The sequence below is a fragment of the Vicia villosa genome, linkage group LG1, assembly GCF_029867415.1.
Source record: "Vicia villosa cultivar HV-30 ecotype Madison, WI linkage group LG1, Vvil1.0, whole genome shotgun sequence".
Taxonomy (NCBI): Eukaryota; Viridiplantae; Streptophyta; class Magnoliopsida; order Fabales; family Fabaceae; genus Vicia; species Vicia villosa.
This window is the reverse complement of record NC_081180.1, coordinates 93,772,963-93,792,332: the sequence shown is the minus strand read 5'-3', so window position 1 is coordinate 93,792,332 and position 19,370 is coordinate 93,772,963. Positions and strand designations below refer to the sequence as shown.

The following is a 19,370-nucleotide window of genomic DNA, read 5'->3' as shown; positions in this document are numbered from 1 at the left end:
GGAAAGAGTGTCCAGAGCATATAACAAAAAGGTGAAAGGTAAAACTTTTGTTAATAATGATCTAGTTTGGAAAGTTATTCTACCTATAGATCGAAAGAATCAGGCACTTGGTAAATGGTCCCCACATTGGGAAGGACCCTTTCGAATCTTAAAAGTATTCTCGAACAATGCCTACGAAATTGAAGAGTTAGCAGAAGATCGCAGGATCTTAAGAGTAAACGGGAAATACTTGAAGAGATATAAACCTAGCATGCATGAAGTAAAGATTGCAAAGACGTAGACACTCAAAGTACTACGAAAAGCCAAAATGGTCAGGCATGTGTCAAAATATACTTCACATTGATCAAAAGGGCTTTAGAATCAGAAAGAATTATGGAAAGAAAAATCAAAACACCAAAATATTCTTTTCATTGCAAGCATGGAAATACATTTCATTACAAAAAGATCCAGAAATAGGATCTGAGATTACAAAAAGAGAGGAAGGCATAGACATATAAAAAGATTAAACCTAGACTCGCTAGTTAATTCTGGCATCTAGACCTTCCAGAGATAGCACAGGAACAGGTTCAGCTTCGAACATGTCCCTAGCCCCAGAATCACGCATTCTTCTCACTACGCCTTTCTTGAGAAAAATGTAACTAAGGAGTCTCCCGTATGGAAGACAAGTTACACTTTCTCGACGGTCCACGCCGATAGCAACAGCTTTGACAAGACCTTTGAAGATCATCAAAGGTATGTTAATCTTTCTTCCCCGAATACCACAGAGAATAAACTCCAGATCTTCAACCATGATGTTATTCTCATCAATCACCCGAGGTTGAAAGTTGCCTACGAGCATTTGGTGCCAAATCCTGATGGTTTGTGCGCTGTAGCGATCACTGTCCATGAGTGTTCTCAACATGATATGAGTAGTCATGCTGAAAACATTATCATCAAAAGTTGCTCCGGAGTTATTGCATCTTATGAGATTGGCAATAGTGGTGGGGGTAATGCTAAGGTGAGCATGTCGAACGGATGAATCAATGGTGGCTCTACCTTCAGGGTCCATGCGTAAAGACGCATTCATCCAAAACTCTGCCACCATATTAGGGTAGATGGCACCCTCCAGGACTTCCTCAAAGTAGAAGTTCAGTTCCTGATTAGCAAAGAGGTTTTCAATGTTAATGAAATAACGAACGAGTTCATCCTCATCAAGTCTGAACTCACCCTTGATGAGAGCTTTGAGATCGTTAAAGGAGAGAATTCCAGCCATTTCAGGGAAAAATGGTGTTTGAGAGGAAAGGGTTGTGTTTTCTTTTTTTTCTGTGTTTTGGTTTGGGGAAGAAATACTTGAATGAAGAAATAAAAGTAATATGGAACCCTTTATATAGAAGGAGAATACTGAAGGTTGGTTTTACATTTTTAATGAGTAATTAGACTGCGGTTCGTTTTTCAAAAATGAGAAGTTATGGCCTCCGCCGTTTCCCGCCCTTGGAAGTTGAGAAGTAATCATTAAAACTGATGCACGCACGTCTGAAAACCGACGTTTTGGAGAAAGTGACGTCACTTTTAATAATGATTATGGCTAGAAGAAGTGGAAACGTCAAGTCTAGAGGCAAGAGTGCTGCGAAGGATGTTCAGGTTCTACATGTTGCATTTGATAAAAGCACTGTAGGAAATCTAAAGATATATTTGGCAGAAAATTGAAAGATTTGTTAAAATTAATGCAAGCAAATATTATAGATAGAAATGGGAGTCAGGCGTACAAATATTATATGTCTCGATTACAAAATAAAAATCCAACAAATGAAACAAGATTGAAGACATCTAGCTAAAGTCCTCAGGGAGATCCCTTTTGATCTTCAGATATTGAGTTTCCCATGAGGACATTCGAAGTTCAATTAGTGCCCTTTGTTTCTTCAACTTTTCGATCTCTGGCACTAACTTCTGTGCAGTCTCGAAATGTTTGATTCCTGACTGCACCACTTCGAGCAAATCTTGTTGGTTAGATTCTTGGAGGGCTGCTTGGCTACTTTCAGCTTCCTTTATCTTGCCCTCGAGCATTTTTATTTCTTGTTTCCAGGAGCTGATTTTCTTCTCATATTCATCAATGGCTTTTTGATTCGCCGAATATTTAAGCTTGAGGGCTTCACCTTGTTTTGTGGCTTCCACAGCAGAATTCCATGAAGAGTCATGAGTGGCCTCTATCTCAGATAATTCTTTCTCGACATTTTGCTTTCGAAGAATGTTAGCTTGGAGTTGTTCAAGGAGAGAGCCTAGCAGAACAATCATCTCTGAGACTTCTGGGGAAACTTGAACCAAATCTACTTTCTTTAAAAGTTGATTTAAGTTGCAGCTTTTAACAGGGTCCCGGTTAAGAACATCTACAAGATTAACCCCAAAGAATCTCTCTTTTATCTGTCGAAGAAGATTAGGAGTATCTTCCTTGTCACTAGAATCTGCAGTTACAGCTGGAGAGACATCAGGCTCCGAAAGTGAAGAAGTATTCACATTCATGATAGCCTTTAGGAACCCAAGAGGATCAGTTTGTTTAAGTTGTTCAAGCTCCGAAGGAGTAGGCTTCGTAGGGGCAGGCGTCGAAGTTGTCTCAGGAATGGTTTTTGCGTCAAGAGTAGAAGTTCCATGAGAAACTGGTTTTTCAGGCTGAGAAATCTCTTCCATAGCATCTTTCTCCGACGCGGAATCTTCATAGTTATGTGATTGCTGGTTCACATTATCGCTGCCTGAGAACGAATGATCCTCTTCCAAATTTTTGCCTTGATGGGTAGATGGGGATTCATCAGTAGAGTGGCTTTCTTCGACTGGTTCACTAGGCAATATGGTAGCAATTGGCCTAACGTCTTCGAAGACTGGTGAAAGAACACGAGTTTGGTTTTGAGAGGTACCTATGTTAAACAGAGCAAAGTTATTCAAAAATAAATAAACTTTTGAAGAGTTTAGTTAGCGAAAGTTAAAGTTTGACAACTACCATAAAGTTTGTCAACATCAATGGTGAGGCCAGGATCCTTAAAACCGGAAGTAGCAGTGCCAGCATCATCCTGCAATAACAAGGTAAAGTGTCAGTACAATAATGTTAAAATCATAAGATGATATGTGGGACAAACCCAAAGTACCTTGGGTGGAATATTGTCTGGACTTGAATTATGACTTTCTACAACGAAAGCATTACTAGCAGCTTTCAAAGGAGACTCTTCAGAGGACGCTTTATCACCAGGAGAAGCAGCTTTGGAAGGACTTGCCTTTTTCCCTTTTCTCGAAGGGGTAACAGCTTTGTATTTTTTCTTCTGTCCTTGTCTAGTTTGAGGAGGGGATTTATCTTCGCCATCCGAACCAGTGGTCGAAGAAGCTTTACGCTTCGAACCCGTTGGGGGTTTCGAACTCTGGCAAGTGGAAAATGAGAAAGATGAATACTAATCACATATTGTACAAGATCGAGAGTATGAGATGAGTATATACCGTGGGCTTCTTATCAGTGACAAGGGAGTCACTCCCACTTGGTTTATTGCTTTTAGATGTCCCAGAGTCTTTTGGGGCAGAAGCTTCCTTAATCTTCCTCCTTCGTGCAACAGCTGTAGTTGAGACTGAAATCAGTATATCAATAAAGAAAAGATAAGTCAGTCGAAAAGATTGCCTTAATCCAGACCTTCAGGTATTGGAGTCAGGACACGGACATGTTTAAGATCTATATGAAGATGTCCTTTGAAAGTATCCAAGGTATGCTTAGTCAGAACCACTCGTTCAGCGCGTTTTTTGGTACTCTCTTGAAGAATTTTGAGAGCATTCCCACACACGAACCAGTCTGGGAAAGGAGGACTTAGAGCCACACCAAAATCAGCACTTGGTAGTGGGGGAAATTTTGGAGGATTGAGTTTGAAAGCCACTTCGTAACGTAGTTCTGGTCGAACATACGAGGGCAATTTCAACTTAGCTAGTTTGGCGGTAAACTTTTCGCGCAAAGTGACTGCAGCCTCACGAACGGTCCGACTAAGATCATCAGGCCTATAGATAGTTTCAAAGAATTTTTGAAAAGCTTGGATTTCTTTAATATGAGTAGAAGTACCTTTTTGGAAGTTCTCCTGCACATCATTGAAAGCTGCAGTTAGTTCCTGAGCAAGGCTATCAGCATCAAAAATTTGAGAGCTATAATACTCTGTCCACCATTGATGAAAATCTGGTGTAGAGTAAAAAGAAGGTTCAAAAGGAATAGGAGAAAGATTGGTGATGTCAACGTATTTGTCGATTTTTTGTTCACATTCTTCTTCAGTCAAATACAAAGTATGGAAACACATATGGTTCCTTTTCTCATATAAGCACTTGGGTGTTATTTGAGTTAGCCCAAATTGTCTTGAGACCAAGTTCGGTTGATAGCACGTGAGGATACATTGACCCTTTGATGGTCGAAGACGGTGGGAAAACAATTTTGGAGTCAGAAAGGCTTTCCAAATTTCCATAGATTCAGTTTGTTGATCCTGAGATGTTGGTGGAAATTTTCGAGTAAACCATTCAGGACCTATTGTTCTGTGTACAAATGGGGCCATAGAAGGATCGAACTGGTCACGCCGAGCAAACATCATTGAATACGCCAAGAAATGTTCATGAAGCTTTCCCATTTCCTCTTTTGGAGTTAGGTAAGCTAACCTGGTCCCTTCTATAGTTCGATTTTTGATTGTGCTATCTTCCTCATTGACATCTCCTCGAAAGGGAAGATGAGTTTCGAATGTAGCATTAAGCCATAGTTGCAATAGCCAAAAAGGACCAGCATAAAGTAAACTGCCAGATTTGAAATTCTTGGTAAGATTCGCAGCTTCACTAAGGTTTTCATAAAGAGACCCTAGAAGTAGTTGGCTGAGGTTGAACTTTTTTCCAGCATGCAATTGATTAGCCATGCAAAGGTACCTTTTCGCAACTTGGATAGACCTTGAACAAAAGGCACATCGTGAAAGCCATAATGCTAGAAAAGCAATATGCTCTTCATCAGATACTGTCGCTTCAGTGGTAATATGATGCTTCTGGATGAATGTCGTATAAGTGACTTGCGAATCGTTAAAACCAATAGTGTCATTGTCCATCTCATTGGGGTCGAAGGTTTCACCAGTTGGTCGAAGTCCTGTAATAGCGGCCACGTCGAAAAGCGTGGGGGTAACCATTCCACATGGGAGATGGAAGGTGTTGTGAGAAGCATCCCAAAAATGAACCGCTGCTACTAACATGGGTTGATTGTATTCTAAACCCGTTCTTGACAGTTGGATCAAATCGTATATTCCTAATGTTTTCCAGAAGGATCCTTTTTGTTTCTCTACCCTTTCTAGCCAGGCATAGTACAAGTCAGGATCTTTGGCTAAAGGGATTGACCTAAACACTTTTACAGAATTGGTCATATAGTTTAACCTAATTTTGTTTAAAGCTAAAGGGATTGCGGTTGAAGTTTCCTCAATATTAGCAGATTTGCCTAAAGGAGAGCGACCGTCTTCATCTATCTTAACTTTGCTAACTAATGGTCTAGTTTTATAGTAAGCAGGGAAAAACTTATTCACGGATCGGATATTTTCACTCGGTAACGGACCCATAAAAGCAAGAGTTTTTCCAGAAAGTTCAAAGGGAATGATTACCTGGGAAGCGTAAATAGCGCGTATCTCTTCAGTGTTAGGGTTCGGAACGAACTCTCGTTCCCCAGAACGTGTTGTTGATTGGAGCTTCAAAGCGGGTTGAAGAACATTTGAAGATGAAGCCATGAATAAAATTTTTAAAAGAACAAGATTCTGAAAAGAGTGAAGATGTTTAAATTTTTTGGTGAAGAAGATGAATGAAAGGCGGTATAGAGACACAAGATCAAGTATTTAAAGGTTTAACGGAAACCTTTTTAAAATCTTTTGGGTAAAACCCGAGAGACACGTGGCGGCTGGTGATTTAATCCAACGGCGGTCAAATGAGTTAGCTTCACTCCTAGTATGTAGGAGTAATGATCAGGAAGTAAGGTTAAAACGTGGGAATGTAGGTTATGAGAAGACATCTTTGAAAATGACAAGACGTTTCGGAAACAGTGTTATCAGTGATTATGACGCTAGTCAGCAGTCTTGGAACTTTCAAGGATCATAAAAACGAAATCTTATAATGGCAAGAAACGCCTATTTCTGTTGATTCTCGAAACAGGCATTTATTGGGGGCAATTTGTTAGCTGAAGATTTCATTTTATGTTGTTTATCCTTCGAAGGAGTTGAGAATCGAAGGAAAGATGGTTACTGATGACCATCCCTTAAAAAATGGCTACTAATGGCCATGCTTCGGAAAAATAAAGACTTCTAAGTTCGATGAAGATAAGTGAACGCTGAAAGATTAATGAAAGCATATGTCTTCGGGACTTAGACAAAATTCATAGAATATGTATTCAAGTATTACTACTTAGCGTGTTTTTTAGTAGTGTTTGTTTAATACACTGCCACGCGTCGAAGATGGACTCAGGCGGGAAGATTTGAAATTCGAAGACGGTTTCGTAACCGTTCAACAACAGATGGCTTCGCTGGAAGTTCTGATGAGAAACGTGGCAGCAGATTAGTGTAGGACCGTTAAGGTCGAAACTAGTATAAATAGGGGTCTTTATGTTAGGATTCCGTGTGTTCATTTTGTACAAATCACTCACATATTTACTCAAGTATCAAGCGTTAAGAGAAAGAGTTCGCTGAGAAAATGTACGTATGACACCACCACTTTAATACATGTGTATTATCTTCTTGTTTTTATCTTTCAGAATTACTGCATTTCGTTTACTTCTTGCCATTTACGTTTCTGCATCTTTACTTTAACGTCATTTACTTTCGAATTACTTTCATGCTATTTACTTTCAAAATCTTTTAACGTTTCTGCAGTTTAAAATTCTTTATGTTTTAACAATTTTTAAGTTTCATATGTTATGTTATTTATCTTTCTTGTTGAAGTTATAATTACATATAACGAAGCAATTACCAAGATTCTTGAATCAAACAATACTCATCGAAGAGGACAAATTACGAATATGATTCAAATGAACATTGATAACAATCTTCTTGACTATGTGTCCTAGGATCAATCTAGTCGATCCTGCAAGTAACCAAATCATATTTATTATAGTTTGGAAGACTAGCGGTTGTTTACCGGAAATCACCGTAAACAGATAGCCTCTTCATCTCCTCCCATTCTTAAATTTTCAAAATCTTCTCCCTTTTTCAAAAACCTTCTTATGTTTGCAACCTTTTCAAAACCTTTTTCTCAAAAATATCTTTCGCCCTTAGTGGCTTTTCTTCAAAAGTTTAGACACCGTTAATTGTCGAAACGAGTGGTTATACCCCACGATTTTGAAATTGATTGATATAATGAGATCTTTTCCGCGTGAGAGAGCTAGTGGCATACTCGTTGATTTTATCCGAGTTGGAGCCCTTCTTTCATTTGCGATGCAAAGAACTCATTTGTTCTCATGCTCAAGATCAATGGCTGAGTATTTCTCTCCGACGACGATAAAGTGTTTATTCATTCTTTAAAATGTTTTCCCAAAAAAAGCGGAACTACATTAGCTCTGACTTCTCCATTGCACCGAGGAGGTATGTAGGCCCAAAGCTAAACGCTTTGCCGAGCTTATTTTAAAAATAAAACAAACCCTTTTTTTTAGCACACACACACACAGATTTTCAAAAAGGTTCATGTGGAATACCACAGATATGAGGGGTGCTTTAAACCTTCCCCTCATATAATCAACACCCGTACCTGAGATCTCTTTCTTGTTTTAAAAACAAAAATTTGGGTTTTACGTTCTTTTCCCTTTTCCTTTGAAAAAATAAAGCGCGGCGGCGATTTCAAACGGAATATTGATTCGAGTCAATCCCATGGCTTCGATATCAGATTTTCCCCGCTACACGGGGTTAAAGAGGTTGTTCTAGGCTGAGGCTGTTTCGACCGCAACATATCTGATAAACAGATGTCCTTCGATAGCGTTAGATATGAAGACACCTGAAGAAGTTTGGTCGGGACATCCACCATATCTCAACAAACTGAGAGTATTTGGCTACGTAGCCTATGCTCACATTAGGCAAGACAATGTCAAACCTAGAGCTATGAAATGCATGTTCATGGGATACCCTGAAGGAGTCAAAGTTTATAGGCTATGGTGCCTAGAGCCAGGTCACAGGAGGTGTATCACCAGTTGAGACGTAGTTTTCAATGAAGCTGAAATGACTTTTTAGAAAACTGATGATGTTGGTCGAAGTACAGAAATATATGACGAAGAGCTGGAACAGGTAGAGATTCTTGTTGAGGTGGAGCATGTTGATGCTGAATTGCTTATCCCTGATGAAGTCGAAGAAGCAGAAGATGTTGAGGATGAGGAAACTGTCGATGACTACCTATTGTCAAGAGATAGGTCGAGAAGAGTCATCAAGGCACCTCAGAGACTTGGGTATGCAGATCTTATAGCTTATGCCTTAATCTCTGCAAGTGAGGTTCTAGACGAAAAACCTAGAGACTATAAGGAAGTTATGAGGAGTCGAAATAAGACTGAATGGCTGGAGGCCATGGATGATGAGATGAAATCTCTTCATGATAATCATACTTGGGAACTGGTCAAGAAACCTGTCGGGGCAAGGTTAGTCAGTTGTAAATGGATTTTCAAAGTTAAGGAAGGAATTGAAGAAGTGACGTCGAAAAGATACAAGGCAAGGTTAGTTGTAAGGGGTTTCACTTAGAAAGAAGGCTTCGACTTCAATGATGTGTTTTCTCCTGTTGTGAAGCATAGGTCCATTCGAATGTTGCTTGCCATGGTAGCACAGTTCGATCTTGAACTGGAACAAATGGATGTGAAGATTGTGTTCTTGTATGGTGATCTAGATGAAACGATCCTGATGAGGCAACCTCAAGGGTATGTCGAAAAGGGGAAGGAAGATTATGTGTGCAAGTTAAAGAGATATTTGTATGGGCTGAAACAATCTCCTCGACAGTGGAATAGGATATTCGACAAGTTCATGGCACGCATAAGTTTCATTAGAAGTCAGTTCGACCACTGCGTTTACTTCAGATTTCGACCTCGTAATTCATTTGTTATTTTGTTGCTTTATGTGGATGATATTCTCATAGCAAGCAATAATGTTGAAGATGTGACGAGGGTGAAGGCTGAACTCAATAAGGAGTTTGATATGAAGGATTTGGGAGCTGCTTCCAGGATTCTTGGAATTGACATTCGAAGAGATATAAATAAGTCAAAATTATGCTTATCTCAAGAGGCATATCTACGGAAGATTCTCGAAAAGTTTGGTATGTCGAATTCAAAGTCAGTTGTAACTCCAACAAACCCTCAATTCAAGCTGAGTATTTATTAGTGTCCCATTATTGATGTCGAAAGAGCCTATATGAATAGCATCCCATATGCTAATATAATTGGTTCTTTGATATATGTTATGGTCTGTACTAGACCCGACATAGCATATGCAGTAAGTCTTGTAAGCAGGTACATGGCGAACCCTGGAAAGGCTCACTAGAAAGCATTGAAGTGGATTTTAAGGTGCATAAACGGGTCTCTGAACAGAGTCCTAATTTATGGTGGAGCCTTGGGTGAAGATGGTAAAGCAACAATTGAAGGATATGTCAACTTTGATTATGCAGGTTGTATGGTTTCCAGAAAATTTATTTCTGGATATGTTTTCACTATGCTTGGCACTGCAATTAGTTGAAAAGGAACACTTCAGAAGGTTGTTTCTCTATCAACCACTGAAGCGGAGTATATTGTCCTAACTGAAGCTGTGAAAGAAGCATTGTGGCTTGAAGGTTTTGCGAAGGAGCTGAAACTTCAAGGTCGAGGTATCACTGTTAAATGTGATAGTCAAAGTGCAATACACATGTCGAAGAACTCAGCATATCATGAGCGAACTAAGCACATTGATGTGAGGCTGCATTTCGTCAGAGGAGTAATCGAGCGTGGAGAAGTCCAAGTGCTGAAGGTTTCGACTGAGGACAATACTGCTAATATGATCACCAAGCCATTGTCGAGTTGCAAGTTTTTCCACTGTATGCAGTTGATAAAGCTGCATGAAGAAAGCTAGTTTATTCCCTTGATGTTGTAGAGTTAGATCCAAGATGAAGATTTGTGAGATATTGGATCGAACTCTAGTATGGTCGAAGGGTAGCTTCTTGGTTCGACAGGATTAAGCATGAAGTCGAAGGTTGTTCACATGCTTGTTTTAAAGATGCTAGGGTTGTTAGAATGTTAAATTAGGTTTTAATGTTAAAATCCTAATTTGTTAAGTTAGCTTGTTTATTAAGTTGACTTGTGTAATGAGCCTTGTGAAAAAAGCCCATTAGTTAGTATGTTAGGTTTTATTATAAATAGCATACTAGTCTCTCATCATTGCTAAGCTGCAAATCCTAATTTAAGGTGAGAGAGGTTATTTGTTATTCTTGTAAAGTTGTATTCTTATTTTAAGACAAAGTAAAAGAATAGCAGTTATAACCAATTCTTGTGTTCTTCTTATCTTCCCTAATTCCTATTATATTTTATTCTTGACTTCGTTTTTCATAACACATAAATTACTCAAAATTTACTAGTATTAGCATCAAAATAATCAAAGTGCAATATTCTAAATAATTCAAAATCATGACTCACAAAATAAGAATCTAAAGTTGAAGGAACCAAATATAAATACATCAAAGTCATCATTTATCAAACTACATAAAAAGAGTCAATAACTTTATTCAAATATCCTCCACAATTTAAGAATTTAAGAAGTCTTGACTACAACATTATCTTCAACCAAATTCCAATAATAAAAATATAAATATTAGTTCATATTTCAATTCACTAAGAGACCTGATAGAACTTAAATATATAATAGTTAATCGGGTTGAGTGAATTTTATGGGTTGAGTACGAGTTTACTTGAAAACCAATATTTTAAATGCTTTTCCATATTCGAAAATCATATTGACCCACTTACCCGTCCAAATCCAAATTTTTTAGTCAGTTTGATCAGATTTCGCGGGATTATCCAACCCATGTATGTACACCTCTAGTAAAAGTAAAAAATAAACTAGGTGGCAAAAGGAGATAGTTTCTAATTTCTTTCAACATTTGTTAAATACAAATATGGGTTTTGGGTAGTATAGATTGTTTTAAAAGAAAAAAAAATATTACAAAATTTGTTAAGGAGTAATTTTAATAGATAAATAGTTGATTAAAAAGAACACAATGACAACAATTACAACGACATCTATACCATATAAGTAAAGTAACTAATAGGGATGACACTTTACATCTCTTAACGAGATCTAGTAAAAATTATCCTGTTAGAAATAAAAAAAAAATCCACATAATAGAGATGGGGAGAAAAATTTCCTGTGAACATTTTGGAGACGAGCACAAGGAGAATATCATCTGCTCCACAGAATTCCAGCCTATTTATTTTAATATATTTAAACAAATATATAATTTATGCAATGTACTATAATAGATATCTCGGTCAATGTAAATTTTTTTACACAATCACTGCATCACAACCATTCATATATATTTTATAAATAATTAAAATAAAAAAATTTAATAAATATTTAACGACTACGATTTATTGACAGTGTAAAATTGCTTTACACAGTCAGTACATTTCCATTAAATTTTATATATATATATATATATATATATATATATATATATATATATATATATATATATATATATATATATATATATATATATATATATATATATATATATATATATATATATATATATATATATATATATATATATATATATATGAGTTGATGAATTAAATTTAATTAAATCAACAATTAAATTTTGATTTTTTAATTATTCAACTTTCTAACCAATTCATTTCAATATTATACCATTTTTATATCTTAGAGAAAAATATCAGAAAAATGATATGCTCTCTCAATCTATACTAAAGTTTTATGCTGACATTCAATTATAAATTTGGTATTTCTAAATAAGAGTTTCAAAATAGATAAATTTTTAGAATAACACCAATGTGTTAAAAACTGAAAAAACTGAACCGGAGAAAATACCATTTAAAAATATAGGTTATAGTTTAATCGGTTTAACCGTAATTGAACGGTATATTAAATTTAAACTAAGAAAATAAATAAATAAATATATTATTAAATATTTTAATAAAATTAATTTATATTATAATTTGTAAAATAAAATTTTAAAATAAATACAATACTAATGAACAAGCTTATTAAATAAGAAGAACGCAATATAAGACCCAATAACCAATCATAACAATTGTTAAGGACCAATATTTATATATTTATAGACTTAACTATTTATTGGTCCAAACTAAACCGAATTAGACAACTGTTCAAAGTTGAATCGGTGCAACCAGACAATTCAATTCGATTTTTAAAATATTGTATAAAACTATTATACTTATCTACTTCGTAATTATTAAATGCACAAAACTATTAAAATATTTTCGAATAAATGTAAGAAAAACAAAAGTTGGGGATACTTCATAGTCATAGTGGTTACTAACTAACATATAAATAAAATACTTTATAAAAAAAAACAGTTAGCCATAGCTTGAACTCAAAGACAACTAAAAGCAAACCCTACCACTCCAACATGGTTTGGTTATAGTTGACATCTTGATCCATATTCTCTTTCGTGGTGGGTCCATTCCACACCATACACAACACACTCTCTCCATTCTATTATTCTCTTCTCATCCATTTTTTCCCAATTTTAATAATACACTTTCATCTCAATACGACACCGTCCACTCACAAACACATATTCTCCCTTTTCATTCCTTTCACGCTTCCTTTCTCACTTTCTATCTTTTTAATTCGACGTGCGTTTTTACCATAATTCATTATTGGAGTATTATTTTTATTTTTTATTGCTATTATGGCTACGAGATTTTCGTTTTCATACAAATTCATATCTATCGTTTCCACATAAGCAATCAATGAAGCGTCCGTTTCGGTTACGTCCATTTCCATTTCCGATTCCTTCCAACATTTTTGCGATTTCTTTCTATTTCCTCGCTCTTTTACGCCTGAAAATCAGTTCATCACAAATCGCAAAACAACAACAGAGCACTGAGATCTCGCTTGAAACGACAATATGATTCAATCGGTTTCTGTTACGGTGAACTTCGCCGTGGCTTTTGCATTGGTGTGTATATTCACGGTGGAGCCATGGCGCGTTGTTAACTCACAAGAAGAACAGAGGCTTCTAGTGGACATGACGATTGTTACGAACGCACGTGATACTGGAGCTCGTAAGTTTTATTTTAATTTATTTACTTTATTTTGAATTCGGTAATTATTTGTTTTTATTAATTAAAATTTGATGTGCTGTGAATTTGTAGTTTGTTTGGATGGGAGTTTACCGGGTTATCATTTGCACAGAGGTTATGGAGCAGGGGAGAATAATTGGCTTCTACAATTTGAGGTATATTCATATTTTTTTTCATTTTAAATATGAAAATTAATTTAAAATACAGCTACTATATATATGATAGGAGAATATGATTAAAATTTTAAATTATAAGTTTATGATTTTAGATTATGATTAATTTTAGTATAAGGTTGATTGTGAAGTTGAAAAAGTAAAGTGTACAAAATGGTGTCAGTGATGTTTTGTAGCGTTTGAAAGATGGTGGCGGTGTTGTTTGTTGGTATTGTGGGGGTAAAAGGGTGGTGATTGGTTGGTTTGAAAATGATTTACGATACTGTTTTTCTGTCGTCTATGCCTTGAGTTTTGCGCGCGCACTGCTTTTCGCAAACAAAGATACTCAACCGCCTTGTTCTGTGCCTCTTGTTGCTCAAATGGGAGTATATATTAATCTAGTAGTACTTCCTTTCATGTTATTTTATTTTATTATTAGTGCTAGTATAAAAAGAGTCGTATATTTATTTTTATTTAAAAAAATTTGATGTAATATTAATTATTATTATTTATTATAACTTTCTTAAATTGTTTCTTATAATTATAAATGTTTTATTCAATAATATTTACTTTATCTTAAAATTAGTTTATTTTTGTATAAAAAAAATAAAAAATAAAAAAAAATTATTTATCACTTTTTAATAATAGTGCATAATCCAGACATAACATTTTTACTACTACATGTATGTGTATGTATTTATGTATGTGTGTAAGATGTATTTATGTATATATTTATGTATGTGTGTAAGATGTATTTATGTATATATTTATGTATGTGTGTAAGATGTATTTATGTATATATTTATGTATGTGTGTGTCAATTTTTATTTATTTATGTTTTAGTTTTTTACTACCGGTTTAGGCTGGTTCGGGAGTAAATTTTGATATCAAGTAGTTTCAATTCCATTTCAATCGCAGTTACATGTATTATTTAAGGAAGAGGAAGAGATAAAAGAATATATTAAAAAAATTCGTTAATATTAAAATTGTAAAATAATTTATAATTTAAGACAAATTATTTTACAAAGTAACTTATAATTTGATAGCAGAATATTTGTAAAGAAATGAATAATGTATATATATTCCCTTTACTATTCCAAATTAACCTTTAGCATTGTACCCAAAAAAATTAACCATTAACAAATGGCACGGTATGGCTGGCATATGATTGCATGTTCAAAAACATCACATGCGACCATATTTGGTTTCACTACTGCAGTCCACCTTCCACATGCGTGGGTTGACTTTTTAAATATTTTTTCTGAATGTTTGAAAATTAATATTTTGATCAAACAAATAGTTTTTCTGAATTTTTAAAATTTTGATCCTAATTTTTCACATGAAAATCAACATCTAGTAGTGATTGTTCACTTCGACCTACAACCTTCACACAGCATTTCTAGTGTTTTAAACGTCAGTAAACACTAGATAGAGATGAAAATAGGTTTGGCCTTACCAATGTGATATATGTTAGATTTTTTAGATTTTTTAAGAGGTCTATTGAGCTAAATAGATAAAGTTACAAGCAATAAAGAACTAAGCAAAAAAGAAACTTTTAGGTATATCATATCGATTTACTTAAATAAATTGAATAAATTTTTTGTTTTAGATTTTATACTGTGAATAAGTTTGTTAACCTTTTAAGTATATTGTAATATCTAATTTGAATTAATATATTTCACATTTAAAGTATTATTGTAAATTAAATTTAAAATATAATATTATATATAGGGTTATATTTTAAAATTTATATTAAATAATAAATATAATTTATTCTAATTAGTTTATTATTTTGTTAGTCTAAATATAAATTAAGTTACTTATTTAAATATGGTTGTACCAACTATGCATTTAGTAGGTTGAAAGATCAAACTAACTTCTCAAAGATATTAGCTTCGAATCTAAAATTAAGTTTATGATAAACTACCATTAACAAGATCTTAACAATTTTAATTTCAATAAGATTTTTGCAAAATTTAACTCGTTTTAGTCTATTATAATAATCATTTTATACCTTCATATAAGAAAGTGTTTGTATTTTTATGTGGATATTCTCTTCAATATAAATTTGATTTATTATATTGTTTTTTTTTTAATTTTTATTGAAAAAACTCACTTGACTATTTGCTTATATTTTAGTTTGGTATTTGAGGAAAATAAATAAAAAATAATTAGCTTAATTGGTTTTTTCTTCCCTTACAAAGTAGACGAAACAGCAGCTAATTATTTGAGTTAGCTCAGTGGAGCCCAAATCTCAACCGAAGAAATTACCCTTTGGATTTGTTCTGTATTTATAAATTATCATTAATGAGCAGCAATTTATGGTACTTGACAGGGTGGTGGATGGTGCAATGACTTGCAATCATGCCTGGAAAGAGCACCAACTCGCAGGGGTTCAACAAAGCACATGAACAAGTTTGCGGTTTTCTCTGGTATTTTAAGCAACAATGCCACCCTTAATCCAGGTAAACCAATACTTGTTTCTTTTTCTTTCTTTCTTTCTTTCATTTCACACTTAAGAAAATTAACTCCATTTAATTGAATTTAAATGTTGGAAAATTCTTAGAAACTTCAATGCTTATGGCTGAAATATCACATCAAATACTTACATCTAATCAATATAAAACTCCTAATAATGTATATATTTTAATTTCGTATAGGTAAGTAACATGTAGTGGTAGGTATGTGGTTGACATCAACTTAGCTCAATTCCCATATATAACACTTTTGTTGTTGCAATAGTCCTTGTAACACAGCTGTTATTTGGTTTAAAAATCAATGGTTCCCTGCCAAATAGGTAAGCCAACCGTGTCCAATGAATCTCCACATTAACTAGCTTTCATTTTCCTTCAGATTCCTTTTCACGTGCTCTTGCTCTTGCCATGTAGCCACCTCTTGATTTTATACCTTATTTACAATTTTTCACTTTGCTTTTCTCATGATCTGTTCTGTATAAAACTTTCCAATCTTGTATCTTGCGTGCTTCGGTTCTCCATTACACATGTGACATTTAATTTGAGACAAAGGATGTATTGTTCTCTGCCTCACTTGTTCATTTTTACACTCTTCTGTCATTATTATTAAAAAAAAACATTTTTTTAGTTTTATTGAATAAACATCTTATATTAATTATTCAATTCATTTTAAAAAAAAAAACAAACTTTTGCTTATAATAACTTCTACAATATCTAAGTTACTTCTACAACATATTACTTACTTTGACAAACTTAATTATGTTCCTTTAACACAACACAATTGATAGTTGTGCAGCGACATGTAATTATGAACTAAAGTTGGATTTCTTTATAATTAAATTTGTGCATTTGTGTTGTACCAGACTTTTACAATTGGAACCGGGTGAAACTGAGATACTGTGATGGAGCTTCATTTACTGGAAACAGAGTGTTCAAAAATGGGGTAATTATTTCAGTGCTCTCCCACTTAATCAAGTTTTGAAAATGTAATAATTCACAATATATTTAGTCACATTTAATATAATCTTTGTTTTAGAAAAGCTAAAAGTTTTAGCTAGTTTTTGAGTTTAGTTCTATTTTGCAAGAAATTTTTCACTAATTCCTACAGTATAAAATTTATAATTGTCCTATAAATTTTCACTATTATGGATTTTTTTAGTGTATGTGTATCAGTGTATGTTTAGATTAGTGGTAAAAGATGAAATTAAGTGAACTGAACTGAAATAGGACAACATAAAATTTCAATTATATTTTACTGAATTGTTATCCTTTCTGTTTGTGTGATGAACATCAGACAAAAACACTTTACTTCAAAGGGCAAAAGATTTGGGAAGCCATTATTGAGGATCTTTTACCAAAAGGTTTAGGAAACGCATACAAGGTGTGATTACTCTTTCATGAAAGATTAGATTCATTGATTATATGTTTATATTATATGATTTGAATGAAATTTATAATATCTACTATGATTATGAATGTTGTGTAGGCATTGCTTTCTGGCTGCTCAGCAGGAGGTTTAGCCACCTTTCACCATTGTGACAACTTCACTAAGTATTTGCCAACAACTACTACTGTTAAATGCTTGAGTGATGCAGGTTTTTTCCTTGATGGGTATGTTCATTTAATTTACTCTATCTTTCAGCCATTTCAGCAATATCAGAATCTTAACATTCCTTTTTGCACCCCCATTTGTGCAGAAGAGATGTCAGTTTGAACCATACTATGAGATACTTTGTCAAAAGTCTAGTTACATTGCAGGTAATTTTCAACGTGTTATTCCCTATATTGAATTTTCAAGTTGCATAACAGAAACAAAATTGCTTAAGAGAGAACATGCTTACTTGACAAAGTTTTGGTAACACCAGGGGATAGAGCAGAACCTTAATGAAAACTGCACGAGTGCGCTTTCCTATCCAGACTTGGTAAGTTTTCTCATGAACTGGCATCATTATCTCGGGAAGATTTCACAAGATTCTGACATATGTGTTTTTTTTTCATGCAGTGCTTCTTTCCACAATATGCGTTGAAATATATATCAACACCGTATTTTATCTTGAATTCTGCCTATGATGTATTCCAAGTAATGGTTTTTGATGCAGTTTGTTCCTAACTTTCTATTTTGTACATTCAATTAAACTCTTAGTTGCTGAACTATGAAATTAATAAAATTAAAATTTCAACAGTTTCATCATATATTGGCGCCACCTTCAGCTGATCCCCTTGGGCACTGGAGTCACTGCAGGGCGAACAAATCGACATGCACGCCAGCCCAAATTAATACATTGCAAGGTTCCTCTTTCAACTTTTCTGCCAACAATTTTACATTTTTTATTGTTTGTAAAAATGTTCAAATCCCATCTTTCTAATTGTAAATCGAACTGACTTTCCTTAATCCAATGCACTATACTCAGGTTTTAGGCTCAGCATGCTTGCAGCTTTGAAACCGTTCTACTTTTATTCGAAAAGAGGGGGAATGTTCATAAATTCATGTTTTGCTCATTGCCAAAGTGAATCGCAAGAAACATGGTTTGGAGACGATTCTCCTAGAATAAACAACAAGGTACAATCTCTTTGACAACAAGAGATGATGATAATCTTATCTTGTTCATTGTATGTAAAATTTTAACTAATTTAAAGTGTGAACTATAGCATAGCAAATATTTAATCTGCAACTTGGCTAAACTGCTCTACCTTTTACAGACTATTGCAGAAGCAGTTGGTGATTGGTATTTTAGTAGAAACAGAAGCAAGCTAATTGACCGTCCGTATCCATGTGATAATGATAAAACTTGTCATAATTTAATACCATAAGCTCAGGTAATGAGTTATAGATAGAGAGAGAATTCTTTTGGAATGTTTCAGGTCACTGGACCGTGCCTTGATCTGACTCAGTTTGAAATGTTTCAGGTCACTTGGAAGATGATACTGGAAATTTGTCAACAAGGTCTCTAGTCCTTGTATTGTATATACATAGTGAATGCTAGGCAGATAGAAAATTCTTGACAAAGAAATGAGAAGAGAAATTGTGATAGAAATGATAATTTTCAATTAAGTCATTCATTATTAATTATAGTCATATTTCTGCTTAATGAAAATCAATTGGCTTTTTCTCAAGGCTCAGCCTCATAAGTCTTATCAACTAAACTATATGCTATGTTGTGACTCCCCAGCTTTCATCTTACTCTTACCAGCATTTCATAAATAAATAATTTAAATGATCATACATTTGAAATAATTGAATGATCATGCATTTCATTAAAATCCTATGTCATTAAATAAATCTCCTAAAGAAAGTAAATTTGCAATTACTTCCTAGTGATGCTCTTTACGAAATAAAATTTCAATTGAGTTAGAATCAAATGCTTCATTACGATTCATATAAAAATAAAAGTTATATGAGGGAGAAAAATTATGAATGACAGTGCTGTCTAATAATTCAACATTTGGAATACGATCCACAAAGGATGA

General features: G+C 34.2%; 1 protein-coding gene across 1 annotated transcript; it reads left to right on the top strand.

Moving 5' to 3' along the window:
• Positions 1 to 12,737: 12,737 nt before the first annotated feature.
• LOC131643567 (pectin acetylesterase 9-like) lies at positions 12,738 to 19,056 on the top strand. Its single transcript, XM_058913818.1, has 13 exons — positions 12,738 to 13,258; positions 13,349 to 13,431; positions 15,764 to 15,893; positions 16,766 to 16,845; positions 17,197 to 17,283; positions 17,389 to 17,513; positions 17,600 to 17,660; positions 17,768 to 17,824; positions 17,905 to 17,982; positions 18,086 to 18,191; positions 18,314 to 18,462; positions 18,603 to 18,719; positions 18,810 to 19,056. The coding sequence occupies exons 1-12, from the start codon at positions 13,102 to 13,104 to the stop codon at positions 18,711 to 18,713; spliced, it is 1,224 nt and encodes a 407-aa protein (XP_058769801.1). The 5' UTR covers positions 12,738 to 13,101; the 3' UTR covers positions 18,714 to 18,719; positions 18,810 to 19,056.
• Positions 19,057 to 19,370: the final 314 nt, after the last annotated feature.